At 36.8% G+C, this 15,944-nt stretch overlaps 2 protein-coding genes across 4 annotated transcripts in view; one reads left to right on the forward strand and one right to left on the reverse strand.

Moving 5' to 3' along the window:
* Window positions 1–7,596, forward strand: part of SLC35A1 (solute carrier family 35 member A1) — a 33,432-nt gene extending 25,836 nt beyond the window's left edge. For both annotated transcript variants that reach the window (XM_060616144.3, XM_060616145.2), the window contains exons 5-8: window positions 1,923–1,989; window positions 3,849–4,025; window positions 4,473–4,607; window positions 6,679–7,596. In XM_060616144.3, coding sequence (XP_060472127.1) covers window positions 1,923–1,989; window positions 3,849–4,025; window positions 4,473–4,607; window positions 6,679–6,806 — 507 coding nt within the window. In that variant the 3' untranslated portion in view covers window positions 6,807–7,596. The remainder of the gene's footprint in view (window positions 1–1,922; window positions 1,990–3,848; window positions 4,026–4,472; window positions 4,608–6,678) is intronic.
* RARS2 (arginyl-tRNA synthetase 2, mitochondrial) overlaps window positions 1–15,944 on the reverse strand; it is an 82,950-nt gene that overhangs the window by 3,455 nt on the left and 63,551 nt on the right. Inside the window, exons 13-21 of one of the 2 annotated variants that reach the window (XM_060616141.3) lie at window positions 14,650–14,726; window positions 14,046–14,170; window positions 13,396–13,463; window positions 13,201–13,310; window positions 12,726–12,821; window positions 11,649–11,723; window positions 10,005–10,068; window positions 9,471–9,542; window positions 7,580–7,751 (exon numbers count right to left, since the gene is read on the reverse strand). In XM_060616141.3, the coding sequence (XP_060472124.2) occupies window positions 7,695–7,751; window positions 9,471–9,542; window positions 10,005–10,068; window positions 11,649–11,723; window positions 12,726–12,821; window positions 13,201–13,310; window positions 13,396–13,463; window positions 14,046–14,170; window positions 14,650–14,726 (744 nt within the window). In that variant the 3' untranslated portion in view covers window positions 7,580–7,694. Of the gene's footprint in view, window positions 1–7,579; window positions 7,752–9,470; window positions 9,543–10,004; window positions 10,069–11,648; window positions 11,724–12,725; window positions 12,822–13,200; window positions 13,311–13,395; window positions 13,464–14,045; window positions 14,171–14,649; window positions 14,727–15,944 lie in introns of those variants that run through there. The other variant, XM_060616139.3, reaches the window with a different exon arrangement.

Here is a 15,944-nt window from a genome sequence, read left to right on the forward strand (position 1 = left end):
CCCCATTGAGACAACCTTGTTGTTTCTTTCTGTATTTTCTAGAGATTTCTTGATTCCCTTCCTCTTGCCCCAATACTTCCTTGTATTTCTCTTCTAGATGCATTCATTATTGTTCCTCAGTAGTCTTAAAACCTCACACTGTCTCTAGCCTTTGACTGAGCAGATGAAGTGTAACTTGTGAATTACCTCTTTTGTTCTGAATACTAGAGATTTGTTAAATTAGCCTATAAGTTTCTGGGGGGAGGTGGAGGGAAGATAGCCATTCAATAACTGATTATACACAGAGTTTCACACAACATAGTTTATTTCAAATGTGTCATGTGCAGTGGGCTGCTTCTTCTAACCAAAATGCAGGATGTATTTATTTTAGTATCTTGTTAGCTTTGGTTCATCATTCAGGCGTTTGAGGTCCTTCCAGATCTTATTATCCATTATTAGGTTTTTGAGTTGTTAGTGTTCTACAGATTCGACAAATATGTCTTTGGGTCTTCCCTAAAAATTTAGACAGGAGAGGACCAGAGTTCTGTGGCTATGCTTTTAGATCTCTCTTTAGCTGGACTTTTCCCCTCTTGCTCAATAATCCTTCTCTTCTCTCATAGTTTTTATAGGTCTGCCAGGAATTTGAGAGTGCCTTAGCTAGGTAGTTCTGGCTTGAGGTCTCTTGAAAGTTGCAATCAAGATATTGGCTATGGCAGCAGTCAACTGAAGGCCTGACTGGGCCTAGGGGATGTTTCTAAGGTGGCTCATTCATATGCCTAGCAAACTGGTATTGGTTGTTGGTCTAGCTTGATTTTATTCCGTTAGCACTTTGCTGTATGAGAATTCACTCAGCTATGGATAGAATTGTACTACTATTCTCAATACATTTCTGTCTGGTTCACAAAAATATTATTTAGATTTGTCTTTTTTTTTTTTTTTTTTCTTTCCAAAATACTGTCTCTATAGAATTCCCCTCCTCATACTAAGAATCCCTTCATAAGGAAATTTGGTATGTCTCATTCTTAGGGAAGCCATATTATTTTCTAGTGATGACCATTAAACTTTTTATGTCATCTGTTCTTGCGTTTTGCTAGTAAGTCATTAATAACAATAACAGTTGCAATCACTTAGACCAAGCTTTCTCTCTCAGACATTTAACATAAAGCAACTCACCTATATCAGGCTGTTTATTTTGAACAAGGTATGTGCTTGTCATAGTATAGTCATATGTCTCTACTCTTTAGTTTCAGTGTTACTACTGAGATAGTATTTATCTCTGAGGAAAGACTGATGAAAGTTCCTTAAGGGTTAGTTTAGGGAAGAAAGAGAAAATAAAGTTGAAATAGGTTAGGGCACATATACATGCATCTTTTAGCACAGAATTATATACATCTGTCAATCTCTCTCATCCATGAACTAAGAACCACAGCTGTGTATCATCTTTTATTTTTATTCATTTAGTACATAAGACAGTGTATCTGGTACATAGAAGGATACTATTAATATTTGATAGAAATTTAGTAAAGTAGGAAATCTTAAAGTCGTTACTTCATTCTGCAGGTGATAGGAAATACAAGAGTTAAACTGTTACCATTTCTGTGATTGAGGCTATTAGGGCTTGAGTTAAGGTGGTGGCAGAAGTTAAAATTAAGAGGCAGGCTGACAATGCAAAATTCTGTGCTAGGATGACTGCCTGCCTGTTATTAGGAATAGGCACACATGTTCGGTAAGCATGGGTGCAATTTGAGGGACAGCTTTTTAATTTAAGTGCTTTGGTTAATCTCTGGGATGGCCTTTTGTTTGTTTCTATCTTAGTCTGTAGACTAGCTGTGTCTGATGTGGCACATACTCTCAATAGAACCATAACAAATTTTTGTAGTCATTTGATCTCTTGGATGAATTCTATTTATGAGTCACTAACAACTTTTGAAACATTATTGCAGGTGGAACAGAACCCATTGTTAGGGTTTGGCGCTATAGCTATTGCTGTATTGTGCTCAGGATTTGCAGGTAAATCATAAATGCATTGCTTTATTCTGTTAAATTTTCTAAAAAAAACATTAAATAGGGATCTAGTTTATATTATTTTATTGTAACCATTTTATTCCCAATAAGGCTTATCTTCCTACTTATAGTTTTGTGTCAGCTGTTTTTTCAGCAAATGTGTGGTAGTGTTTAATTCGGTTCAGACCTAAGACATTACTCATACTTGCAGTAATCTAAGAACATATTTATGTCATGTTGACCATCTTCAGTCCAGATAAGAACCCAAAAGTGAACAAAGACTTCTAACAATGGACAAGTGAGCAGTTAGAAAGCTCCAGTACCTCTTTCCATTTCCTGGAAGTGGCACTATCTTCAGGCAATATCCTCTTGCTGTGGGATATGAAGTTGCCAGCTCAGTATCTGTTTTTTCCTGTTACCCTCAAGTTCTTCCTCTAATAGATTAGGAATTATGGAGTAGGGAGAAAAGGGGGTGGGGTGGAGAGTACCTCACCGAAAAGTTAATACATAAAAGTAACAGCCAAAAAGGGAGGGATGAGAACTGAAATCATTAACATAAAATAAACATGGAAGTCTAGAGTCATATGTGTAGGAACAATCCTCCACTTAATCAAGAAGAGACAAGGTATTAATGTTAAGTGCAACATATGTTTTAGAAATAGTTCCAATAGAGAAGAACCTGAATTTTCTTTTAGTAAAGAATATATTAGTCATAGCTATGTTTTTATTATTTATCTTTATTTGTGCTATTTCAAGAGTTAGGATTCTTTTTATTTTTGACTAGGAAAGTAGGCTGGATGTGGAAGTGAAATATTGCTTGTGAAAAAGATCTTTGATAAAAGGGGAAGATCTAAATTGAGACATATATTTAATGATAGCATCATGCTAAATTTTTATCCTTAGGAACTAGCAAATTAGAAATAAAAATTGAGTTACCCAAGAAATATGCTATTAGACTTTTAAAAATGGGAATAGGAATAACCATTACATGTTTCTTTCCGTTCTCTGGCTCTAGCGCACATTCACCAAAAACAACCTTTTTTTCCATTATAATTTTTAGTTGATTAGTATTTGAGTGGCAGTTTCTAAGTCTGTAATTAATGTGTTTATAATGAAAATCTTTAATATCCTTGAATGTCTCCATGTGTTCATTTTAAGTATAAAACTTAGTGGTATGTGATTTTGCATGTGTATGATGAGTCATTTGCTTTTCTGGAGTATCTGGAAAAACTATGGACCCTCAACCCCAAGAAAATGCACATACATACAAAATGTATTATCTAGTGAGTGAGTTCATGGTTTTTCTGACATTAAGAACTTGGTTTGTGGAACCCTGCTTTAAAGGAAAATGGCTTCACTCAGCAATTTCTATTTAAATTTTATTTTGGTTGTGTTACTCTGAAAAAAATCCCAAGCGGTTATTATATAGGTTATTTTGTAAAGCTGGGAGTTTTCATTACTAGGCAGATATTAGAGGGATATGATTAAGATAATTGACTCTAATAGTATAGTTTTCCTGCTGACCAAAAGAAGTCTATTATTGGCATTAACAGAAAGCTTCTGTGATCTTACTGCTACAGTAATGGGAGAAACTGTTCTTAATAATTTATGAGTTTCCTGTTGTATGTGGGTTAGAAAATTCCCTCTTAGTTACTGATTTTATATGCTGTATAAAAATACATGTTGTTAATGTCAAAATGCCATGTCACAACCAGCATAATAAATGTGCACTTGATGTAAAATGTGTTTGTTCCCTGAATCATATACTTTTATATTGTCATAGGTCTAGGTTATTGTTCTAAATGAAGGGAATTTCAAATTAATTTTTAATATCTTTCATATTTGCATATCTAATTTTTTTCCAGGAGTGTACTTTGAAAAAGTTTTAAAGAGTTCAGACACTTCCCTCTGGGTGAGAAACATTCAAATGTATCTATCAGGGATTGTTGTGACATTAGTTGGCGTCTACTTGTCAGATGGAGCTGAAATTAAAGAAAAAGGATTTTTCTATGGTTACACATATTATGTCTGGTTTGTCATCTGTAAGTATCCAGGAATTAACAAGGTCTGGGTAGATCCTTTAAAAAAAAAAAAAAAAGTCTGTTTTAAGCCTTTGATAGCATTTTGAAATTGTTCCTCTGCTACTGTGAACACGTTTGAAAATGTAATTTTGGTTTTATTGACTGACTTTGTGGCGTAACTCTCCCAAAGCAATTTTGCCTTCACGATCAGTAGTATCTAATGTGTTAGCAATAAATGTGTACAATTTAGTAGTAGAGCACATAGCCCTCTGGGCATGTGAAAAACAATGTTGTTTTATAGGAACTATTACTCGATTTTAGTACAAACTCTCTCAGATGGCTGCTTCTAAGGAAAATCGTATTTTCCTAGGTAAATTAGTATGGCATCTCTGGGGGTGAAAACTGCTTCACCATCATAGAATGTTTCATTTTTCGAGTGTTAAGATTTTCTTTCTTTCTGTATACAAGTTCTTGCAAGTGTTGGAGGCCTCTACACTTCTGTCGTGGTCAAGTACACAGACAACATCATGAAGGGCTTTTCTGCAGCAGCAGCCATTGTCCTTTCTACCATCGCTTCAGTGATGCTATTTGGGTTGCAGATAAGTATGTCTTAGTTTGTATTTTTAAGTTTTTAAAAGAGCTTCTCACTTCCTTGACTCCTTAAATATGGCAGTTGGTCATAAATTCCTTGTTTTGTTATAGTTTATTCTACAAACGCAGAAGTTCATTATCTTATGGGATGTGGGTCACCAGTACTGAGGTTGTTTCCATGGTCCTAGAGCTTAGCTGAGGGGTACTGGTTCTACTGAAAGTGACAGGGCTACTGAGTTACTACAAAGAGCCTTTCTGTAGTCAGGACCTCCCTGTTTCCCTGGTTTTAGATACAAGACAACCTGAATACTTCTCGGTGAATATAGTATGATTAGGTTTGCAAGGAAATACAAGGACTTTAGGGAATGATTATTTTCAGCAGTGCAGTTACAGTAAACAAGGCTTTTTATGAGGGGGAAAGAACAGAAAATTCTTTCATGTCCCCCTTAGTTTGTACCTTCCTAACTTTTGGACGTAGGTATAAAGGTATTTTTGTTTCTTATAATATGTAATTAGTACAAAATTCATTATGATAGCTGGCATTCTGGCACCATCACTGTACTAGTCCTTCTAATATAGACTTCCCTAGCCTACACCCAGCATTAAGTTGGATCCTGAATTATTTAACATTTCAGGGTGCTGTAATAATCATTTTCCTTACTGATCAATTATACCACAATCTGTGAAATATCGGCAATAAGTAAAAGAAACAGACTTGGCCTGTATTTATGTTTGATTTTAAAATTGATTATTGTTATAAATGCAAATAGAGGAACATCAAGCTTGTAGAAATCTTTAAAAAAATTTATTAGTTGTGCAACTTTGGGGAAGTTACTTAACCTGTGTCTCAGTTTCTTCATCTGTAAAGTGGGACGGATAGTCTCCTGGGTTGTTTTAGGTAAAGTGATTAGAATAGTGCCTGGCACCCAGTAAGTATTCTGTAGAAGGCCAACCACTTACCATTTCAGTATCACTACTTATAGGCCCTCCTTTAGATATATTTCTTACCTGATTTTGGTGAACTTTTAATTGTACTTCTGATCCTTATGCTCAACAAATCCTTATGCCTTTTCTCCTAAGGAATACTTGGGGGCAGTAAAAAAAAAAAAAAAAATGCTTTTCAATTAGAACATCTTACCCATCTTCCAGTTTTCTATTTAGATTTAACTTACCTCCCCTTTTTTTTTTTGACGGGAAAGCTAGTCTTCTCTTGTTAGGAGTGAACTAATAAAATCATAGCTTGATGTCATTTCTCTGCAAGCCATTTTTAAAACTAATAAGATTGTGCTGTTGTACTCCATACAGAATTTGGTTCAGTTTGGAACAATATACAGTTTTGACATAGATTTTGACATAAACATTTATGTATGAAATGCTTACTTGTCAAGTTTGGGCAAGTTGTAATTTATGTCCTGATTGTCAGGATTAAGACCAAAACAAAGAAAAAAGACAAGGCTAGCAGAAAATGAAATTGTACTATCATCATTTCATCTCCTTTTCAGAAATCTTCAATCATTTTGAGTCATTGGTTACTTAACTTGAAATTTTGTGCTCAACTACCTTTTACTCTAAATTTTTACAGGTTTCTAGTACCATGGAAAAGCCACATTCCACTGCTCTTTTTTAAATTACAGCATATGGTGTGGGATGGTGGTGCCTGGGTGGCTCAGTTAGTTGAGTGTCGAGTCTTGATTTGGACTCTGGTCATGATCCCAGGGTTATGGGATTGAGCCCCATGTTGGGCTCAGCATGGAACCTCCTTAAGCTTCTCTTAAAAAAAAAAAAAAAAAAATCCTTTAAAAATTTAGCATATAGGGAAGTTAGTATGTTGTCAGTGGTCTGGGACAGGCATACTCGTATTCTCACAAAGCCTACAGTCTCTTTGTACCTTTTTTGGGGGTGGAGAGCCAGAATTGATTCTCTCTGTAAACCTTACCGTCTATAAAAATAGAACACTTATAGATGTATTTTCCATGTGATCTAATGGTATAAACCTATAATTGAAAGATTTCAAAATTTAAAATGGATTATTGTTATATAGTTTTAAGGACACAGATACAGATTAATTTTTTTTTCTTTTCAGCACCCACCTTTGCTCTGGGTACTCTTCTTGTATGTGTTTCTATATATCTCTATGGATTACCCAGACAAGACACTACATCCATCCAACAGGGAGAAACAACTTCAAAAGAGAGAGTTAGTGGTGTGTGATTTCAGCCTCAAAAGACTCTTACCAAGACAAAAACTGTTTGCATTAAACTAGAGCCTTAAGTCAATCCGAGAAGGTAGCTTAAACAAAAACATGTTAACTGTGTCATAAGAATTAAGAAGAAAGCTATCTGAATGAACTGCTACAAAGATTTAATGTGACCTGTTTTGGGTCAACCTGTTTTGTTTCAGAATGAAAGACTTTTATTGTATATATAATGTATATAAAAAAGTATGGAGAGGGTATGATATTACAAAAAAATCATGTGAGGATACAATATTCAAGTAACAAGGTTTGGGACAAGGTTAAGGGTTAAAGTGCCAAAGCCATTTCTGTACGAACTGTTTTCTTGTTCAGGAACCAGGGGAGAAGGATGACCCCTCCTTGTTCTCCAATTCATGTACAGTATTTCATCCCAGCAGCAGTAAGACCCAGCTAGCTCTTTTCTTACAAAAGAGAGGCATAACCAAGCCAGGCTAGTTCAGAAACAAACTGAATGTTTAACTTCTCAAACTGAATCTATTTCATAATGCAGGCAATGACTTCTGGGTGGTGACGGAGTACTCCTGTTAAGTGCTGTATTTGTGCCATTCATTGTCTGGATTCGTATTTCTTTGCTGTTAGATGATCTACTTTTCTTCAAAAAATATTTCTAATGTCACTTTTGTACTTTTTTTTATAAAGTATGTTTAAAACTATTGGGCTGTCAATAATTTGTGAAATTTTAGTGTTTTTAAAAATTTTTCTATAATGTTAATGGGGAAATTCAGCAATAAACTTAATTTATTTATATGCAATCTGTGATCACTTTTTGTATCATGATTATGACCATTAAAATAATGCAAAATGTAAAAAAAAAAACACCAAAAACATTAAATTTTTCATTTTTTCTATGTTGGAACTGTATCAGGGTTCTCTGATGACATATAAACCAACTCTTGGCAAACCTGAAGCAAAAGAAAAAGTTTATAATTTATAAGAAAGACTACAATCAGAACTAGGGCTCTAAGCTATAGGAGATCGTAAACAACAGTCTTCAGGGAGCTGCTTTTGGAAAGACTGGCCTCTAACCATCACTGTCCCTGTGTCATTTCACTCGAAGTTCAAATACTGAGGTGGCTACCACAGATCTGGGAAGGGGGAACGTTTCTGCAAACAAGTGGAGAAGGATATAGGACATGAAAAACATGTTCCAGTTACACATTTTTATTCCATGGCTAGTTTGTGCTAAGGAAATATTAATGATTCTTTAAAAATTAGTAATTGGGGGACCTGGGTGGCTCAGTCGGTTGAGCATCCGACTTCGGCTCAGGTTATGATCTCATTGTTAATGACTTTGAACCCCACATCGGGCTCACTGCTGTTAGCCTGTCAGCTCAGAGCCCACTTCAGATCCTCTGCCCCCCTCTCTCTGCCCCTCCCCCACTTGTGCTTTCTCAAAAATACAGGTTAAAAAAAATAGTAATGTGAAAGCTACCTTTATTTAAAATTGAGACTGCATGGATAAGTCTTTTTTAGGACTAAGAAGGTGTACCATACTTGCCAATATAAAACTGTGTTCATTCAATTAGAGAAGTTTTGGTTCATGCTAAATTGCTTCTCTATTGTAAAAGTAGATGATTGTCATTCGCATTCAGGAGATTTTTAGTAGCAACATTTAGGATAAATTATAGTAGACCTGAATGGAAATACTGGCAGATGAGGATAGCTGTACTGATCAAACAGAGCACATCCCATGTTACCTAAACAAATCATGCAAAATATCCTTGGTCGATATGCAGGTACATGAAAGAAATGGTGTAAGAAACTCCATTTCAGGGGCACTTGGGTGGCTCAGTCGGTTAATTAAGCATCCGACTTCAGCTCAGGTCATGATCTCACGGTCCGTGGGTTTGAGCCCCAGGTCTGGCTCTGTGCTGGCAGTTCAGAGCCTGGAGCCTGCTTAGGATTCTGTCTCCCTCTCTCTCTGCCCCTCTCCCACTCACACTTCGTCTCTCTCTCTCAAAAATAAACATTAAAAAAAAAAAGTTGAAGAAACTCCATTTCAAATTATGGTTTAACTAATGGACTAATTTTTACAAAAAGATCCTAGTACCATACCTGTCAGTAATTCCTTGTTATTTAAATCTGTTCAGTTCCCAAGTTCACATAATAAGAATTACCTACCTGTACAGATTAACGAAAGATAAGCACGAGATCTGTTCTCTGGGAGTGGTTCTCATCTGTATTAGCAAAAAAGCTTAATTTTGGTGTCCCTAAATTGATTCAGAACTAGCCATTATTATAAGAAAATTGAAATATTTTCATCAGTTTTATCTGATGTGAACATTAGGTAATCTCAGTTATGAGAACAGTTTCTGGAAGAATGACACTGTAAAAAACCTCAAGCTGGAGTTTAATCCTTTATCCCCATTAGACCGCAGTGAATTTTAGAAGATTTGAGTTAGTTTTACAAAACTCTGTTTAGTACTTATGGACCATGAGGGAACTCAGTTGATTTTTTAAGATAAAGATTTAATAAGTTGATGAATCACTTAGGCTTAATAAAATATAGATTCTGATACAGAACAGTTTAAATTCTAAACAAAGCATATAAGAATAGAGAACTAGAATTCATTTAGTAATTAAAAAGCTGCTATTTTAATTAGAAATTACATCCTACATACAGGTGTTATTCCAAGAAGTTTCATTCCATTGGCTAGCACAGAACGCACAGCTCTGAAAAGATGAAGTCTGGCCTATAAAATAAAACAAAGGATGATTAATGTTCAACAACAGGCTAACAATACATGAGTAAAGAAGAGTATCTTTAAGAGTAATTCTTATTTTCTTCTAATTTAAAGTAGGAACAGTATCTCAGGGTGCCCTAAGATTTGCTGTCAGTAAGGAAAAACAAATTTAGCAGCCTATAATTTATAGTATGACTGGTAGGTACCCCAAGAGTTGGGGAGTGGGAGTGACACTATCATTATACAGCCCAGCTTCAGATATGGGGAACTCCTCACTCTTAGGAAAATGTGTTTCAAAGTCCAGTGTGTTGGAAAATCTAAAAACACTGATTGTTATAGCCCAATTCTAAGTACCACCTGAGTCTGTAAGTATACTACTGCAGTTAAACGAGATGCTATTTTAGAAACATTTACAAGAAAGACTCAGTAACCTGAGGATGCTAAAGATAACACAGAAAACACTTAACGTACCCCAGCCACTTCAGGAGGACTGTCTTTTATATGCAGTGTCTTGTGTGCCATACCTGCAAGATGACTGAAACGGGAAGAGAGAAATGAAGACCAGAAGACATTTCCTGTTGTAACATGCAAGCTTGGTATTTTATTGCCTCAACTTAAAGAAATCAAAGCCTAGCTCCATTAAAAGATGTATCCAACATTGGAAAGCTGAGACCTGAATCACTGCATTTCTGTAATAAGAAAAGTAAAACACATTAAACTAAAGCTTTAGATTTTGGTCCTAATACCTTAAGTTATTAAGGTGGTGATTTCAGTGTTTTATAAAGATAGGGGATTCCTTTCTAATAATTAGTTTTTTCTCATTTAGGTATCTTTAGGATGAAAGGTATAATGTGGCCTGGACTTCCCCCTCTGAATGGTGAGGAGGTGGGGTGGAGACTAGCTATCAAATACAAACACCACACAAACATGGGCCACTCTTTAAAGGATCTTTTCTGTTCAGGTATAGCAGCAAATACAACAATGTGCCAGAGAAATTATGCTTATGACATTGTTTCAATGTCGAACTGACTTAAAAAAAAAAAACATATTTATTTATTTTGGGGAGAGTGCAAGCAGGAGAGGGGCAGAGAGAGGGCGACAGAGGATCCAAAGTGGGCTCTATGCTGACAGCCTAACAGCAGAGAGCCCAATGTGGGTCTCGAACTCATGAACTGAACCACGAGATCAAGACCTGAGCTGAAGGTGGACGATCAATTGACCGAGCCACCCGGGTGCCCCTTAACTGACATTTAATAAGACTTTCTGGCTTCTTTATTTCTCTATGACTATGTAGAATTTAAAGGGGAAAAAATTTTTATTTAAATCTGGGGAAGGCAGGTAGAAAGGATGTAATCAAGAAAACCCCAATAAATCTGATTTCAGTAAATCTTGAGTAAAAGCAAATATTTCCTTTCTTAAATAGATTTATAGAAAGATAACAGCTGTTGCTCTAGAAGATACTCAACTTCTATTCAGAACTCTGAAACAGCTACTATGAAATTTCTATTCAAGTGTTACTGATCTGCCTTCCAGTTCATTCTCTATTCTCTGGCTGGCTAATTTTTCTATGTCTGCTTAAAATCTTTTTATGGACTCTACTGCCCTGAAAATAAGCTGAAATGCCCTAATACATGAAAAAAGGTGTGTACACACTCATTTCTCACCCCTCCCAGGACTATGCTTGTAGTTCCTTCAGTATCATCTTCTTGTTCAACTCTGGGCTTTTTCTTCCTTTTCTGTGACTTTGTTACTCCTGATTAATATCAACTCCTCTCCTCCAAAAAGCCCTCTCTGATCCAACAAGGCTGGGCTGAGTGCCCTAACATGGTTTCTTATGTTCACTCTATCTTAACACAAATGTACTGTTATGTAACCACTCATGACAAAGCTGTTAGTTCCTGTTAAAAAGACTCAGTGACTGTACCTTATATCACTGAATGAATAAATGAATATTAATTGCTGATTTGCAAAAATGAAGCAAGAATTCCTATAACTTAAAGTACCTCAGTTTTTAGGCTGGGGGTTTTGTTTATAGGAGGACTTTAGAAGAAAGGTCCTTTTTCAGATCAGGTCTCAGAGGTCTTTAATACCTGAAAACAGCAAGGTTATAGGTACCTTAGAGTTAGAAGGTAACTGACAATGTGCCTGGGTTGAAGGTCCTGAGATGATCTATAAAGCACTTCATCAAACCTAAAAGAAACATGACAGCAGCAGTTGGCAGAGGAAGACTATGCACGTATTACACTAAGCTGTTAAGATCTTGGATGTAAGGCTGACTTGAAATCATTAAGAGTAGAAGGTATATATGGAAAAGGACCTTGGGTGCATTTGAAGGTAAAGGCGCAGTTTTCTTTCTTACGAATTCCTTGATGGCAGGTACTTTCTAAATCATCTTGATATCCCTTAGGCCTAGCCCAGAACAAGGACTCAAATCATGGCTGTTAAAGTGAATGTAAAAAGCCTCCAGCCATGTTTAGGAACATAATCTAGGAACTAACAAACAGAGTCTACCCTCAATGCCAAGGAAACCAGGTTGGCTTATTTTTCCTACCAGATTAGCCAAGTGTGAGAAAACTACTCCTGATCCCAGGAAAGAGTCATTGACCACTGTGTGGCAATTAGAGAAAACTGCCTTGTTAACTACCCACATCCTTTCCAGAGACTAGTATCTCCTGACAAGTCTGGCTTTACCAACAAAGCTTGAAAGAGCTCAAAGGTATGGTCTCTTGCTCAGTGTAGGGGCATCAAGTAGATATTCATCTGAGACTGTGAATTAAAACCATGTAGCAAATGAAGGATTATAGTCTCATGGAAGCTGTACAAAGGCAGAGATTCTCCGTCACTTATTGAAGAGGGTGAGGAGAAGATGAGCTTTTCCAAAACTAAAAATTTATGCTTTACTAGGCTTTCTACTCTCATACCATGACCCAGAAGATGTTAGGCACCTGTGCCGATTCATCAGTGATAATATTTTTAAGTCCCAAGGATTGACCTTGACTATGTCCTCTGTCTGCCCTCAAAGAGCAGATAAATTGCTTTTTGGTCATACCTCCAGGAAAAGCGCTTGCTGTCTGGTGGCAGGGGGATGGGGTAGGAGCTAGTTACTGGCTTATTCACTCTAGTCGTCAGCAAACCCCCAACAGTCATTTCACTAGGCAGATGAAGACTAAATAAATACTAGAAAACCCATACCTGAGAAGATGCTGAAGAATGGAAACAGACTGTGGTTCTTGTAAACAAGCAGTGTTGAAATCATTTAGATAACCACATCCAAAAGTCTCTTCCAAACTGTTATCAAAAGTTTAAAAACAACGGATTAAACAAGTCATCCAAGGACACCTAATTGAAGTTTATCATGATGCTTTAATCTTTCCTAAATCTGTTACTTCCCTCAGAAAAAGGGAGTATATTCTTTGGCAGGGTTATTCTGAGTACAGAATAAGGTAACATACAAAAGCACTTCTTATATAGGTGTTCAATAAATATTTTAACCCCCCCCCCCAAAAAAAAACCCCAAACCTAACAGGTGGTCCACTGTAATTCTAACTAGTTTTGAACAGATGTCTGAGAAGCCCAGCAAATATGACTTTGATCTTAGGAGCACATCAACCAAGCCTCACCCTGGGAAGGACAGAGCGGCTCATGCATCCCTGCACACTCCCCTCACCTGTGGAGGCGAGCATGCGTGTACTGCAGGAAGACGCCTGTGTCCCCACGACTCTGGAAAATACGATCCCAGCTGAACTGATAGTCAGACAAGAGCACACCTTTGAAGTCCTAAAACGACAAGAGTAAACCTTTAGTGCTGGGATTTGTTCTAGTACCAAACAAAAGGGTCTCACAGGATGCAGTCTTATCAGACCTGAATAATGAGTGCTGCAAGCCCGACCCTCTCTGCAGTCTCCTGTGGGTTCTCCACTTCTTTGGTAGCTGAAACAGACAAAGGCAGCTATCTTTAACCTACATGAAACCATTCAGAATCAGGGATTGAAGGAGATAGAATCTGCCAAAAACATACGCTGCCAGCAAGAACAAACAGGTTCAGAGTGGGCAGTTTATTTCCCTAATTTGGGCTAATTGACACTGGATAAAGATGTTCCCCTGCCTACATTAAAGGGAAAGAAACATGAATTCGTTTTTCTCATGAATATCCCTTGTGAGACATTAGATAAAGCTGGTACTTACTTTTCCAAGGCTAAACAAAGCCACCAGGACTTGTGACCTGTTTCCTATTACATACATAGGAATTTCACATAAGCACTCCAACAGTGGAATGACAATGCTGAAGCTATCCATGAAAGAGGCGTAGTGTTGTATCAGTGCAGATTACTGAACTGAATGACACCAAGCAGCAAGTCTAAAACCTCTGGCACCTCTAATTAGTGCAAGCTATTTTTGACAAGGTTAATGAAAATTAAGAGAGGGACAGTCATAACAAATCATACTGCACAGAAGTCCGTAGAACATAAAAGTGGCATGTAAGTTGTGACTGTAACAATAAAGTGAATTCACTCTTAATAGAAGCCATGTTCTGTAGCATCCTTGATCGAATCTCATTTAGAACATCTTCCAGAAAGGTAACCTCTCCTCTTCGAGTCTTCATTCCCTGCACCACTCCAAAGGGCACGTGCTGGCACCTGAAATGAAGGAGAAAAGAACTGATGATCAAAGTGTGTAACAATACCCTTTCAGAGAGTAGTCTGAACTTTAACTCTCACGGAGGGGCTTTTCAAAATTAACAAATTAAAATGTGATGTGATTTGTTATATGCCACAAAAGATGTTAAACACACAGCTTCATTGTACAGATAATCACTAGCATGTGATTAAATTACTAGTTGCCTTTGTGAAATAAAAGGAGGGATTACGAATTTTGGACATCAAGCCACTGAGAACAGATGTCTACTAAAGACACATATATTAAATGTTTGTAAGTTAGAAATAAGGACATTAAATTAATGTAAAAAACAAATCTGCTTTTCTTACACCAATATGTTGCAACAAAGAAATGAAGTTTGAATAACAATTTTCAACAACCTGGTATATTTTGGGACTTGGCTGACCTAACAAACCTTTAATGATCCTAAGCAGGCAGTTAAGAACTGTGCTGACATTACCTTTCTGCCCAGTCATATCCCATGATCTGCAGCATTTGGAACACTTGCTGGAAATGTTTTTTTTGCCCTTTATCTGTCTTGGGGGGGAAAAAAAGTATTTAAAACAACAGTGATAAGTTAACCTACAAAAACAGGTTGGACATAAATCAAAATATTTGAGTTTTGACAGACCAGAGTCATTGTCAATTGATGTATTTTAAATAAGCACACAGAGAGGATGCCAGTAGAAGAACGTCTAAGCTGAGTATTCTACAAGATAATAAGAGCTGTAGCACTCCACGAGTCAGAAGGAAATACGAACTTTAATCTCTTGAATATTCTATTTAAATTCCTTCTCTTTCAGCTATCATAACCTTTATCTCCAAGAAGGACAAAGCTAAGCTCTAATAAGGTATATAACGGCAACTTTTTTTTCTTAGGGGAAAGGGAGGTTGCACATGGAGAGGAAGGAAAGGGAAGAAAAGACCAGAATAACCCTCAGCAATAAGAGGAACAAACTATTGGATGCACACAACAGCTTGGGTGGATCTCAAGGGCATTCATTATTGCTGAGTGAAAAAAGCCAATCTCAAAACGTTACCTACTGTGATTCTACTTATATAACCTTTTCAAAGTGACAAAACTGTAGTGATAGAGAACAGAGCAATGATTGCCAGGGGTTAGGGTTAGGGGGAAGGGGGGGTTATTAAGTGGTTGCCAAGATGGAGTTTGCTTCATGATGGAACAGTTCTTTATTCTGAATGTTGTGATGGTTATGTGATCTCTCCCCTCCCCCCAATATATTTAGGCCCACATGCAAGTACATGTTTTAACTAAGGTCTTTACCATGTCAGTTTCCTGGTATAGATAAAATACTATGATTATATTAAGATATTTTCTTTGGGGAAGGCTGGGTGAAGGGTCCATGGAAACTGTACTATTTTAAAACTTGTCTTAAATTATTAAAATAGTTATTTTTAAAAAAGTACATTATGGTAACCTGCACATACTCATTTCACATAACTATTTTCCTGAATTGGGTATTTTTTTTTTTTTTTACGATGATCTTGCGGTTCGTTGAGTTGGAATCCTGCGTCAGGCTCTGTGCTGACAGCTCAGAGCCTAGAGCCTGCTTCAGATTCTGTGTCCCCCTCTCTCTCTGCCCCACCCCTGCTTGTGCTCTGTCTCTGTCTCTTAAAAATGAATAAACATAAAACAATTTTTTTTAAATAAACCTAACATTGAATTTCTTCTATATTTTGACAAGATTATTTTTCCATAGTTTTTCAACATGGCAATTAACTTCTTTCTTTGCA

This window comes from Panthera onca, chromosome B2, assembly GCF_046562875.1.
Source record: "Panthera onca isolate mPanOnc1 chromosome B2, mPanOnc1 haplotype 2, whole genome shotgun sequence".
In the NCBI taxonomy this organism is placed as follows: Eukaryota; Metazoa; Chordata; class Mammalia; order Carnivora; family Felidae; genus Panthera; species Panthera onca.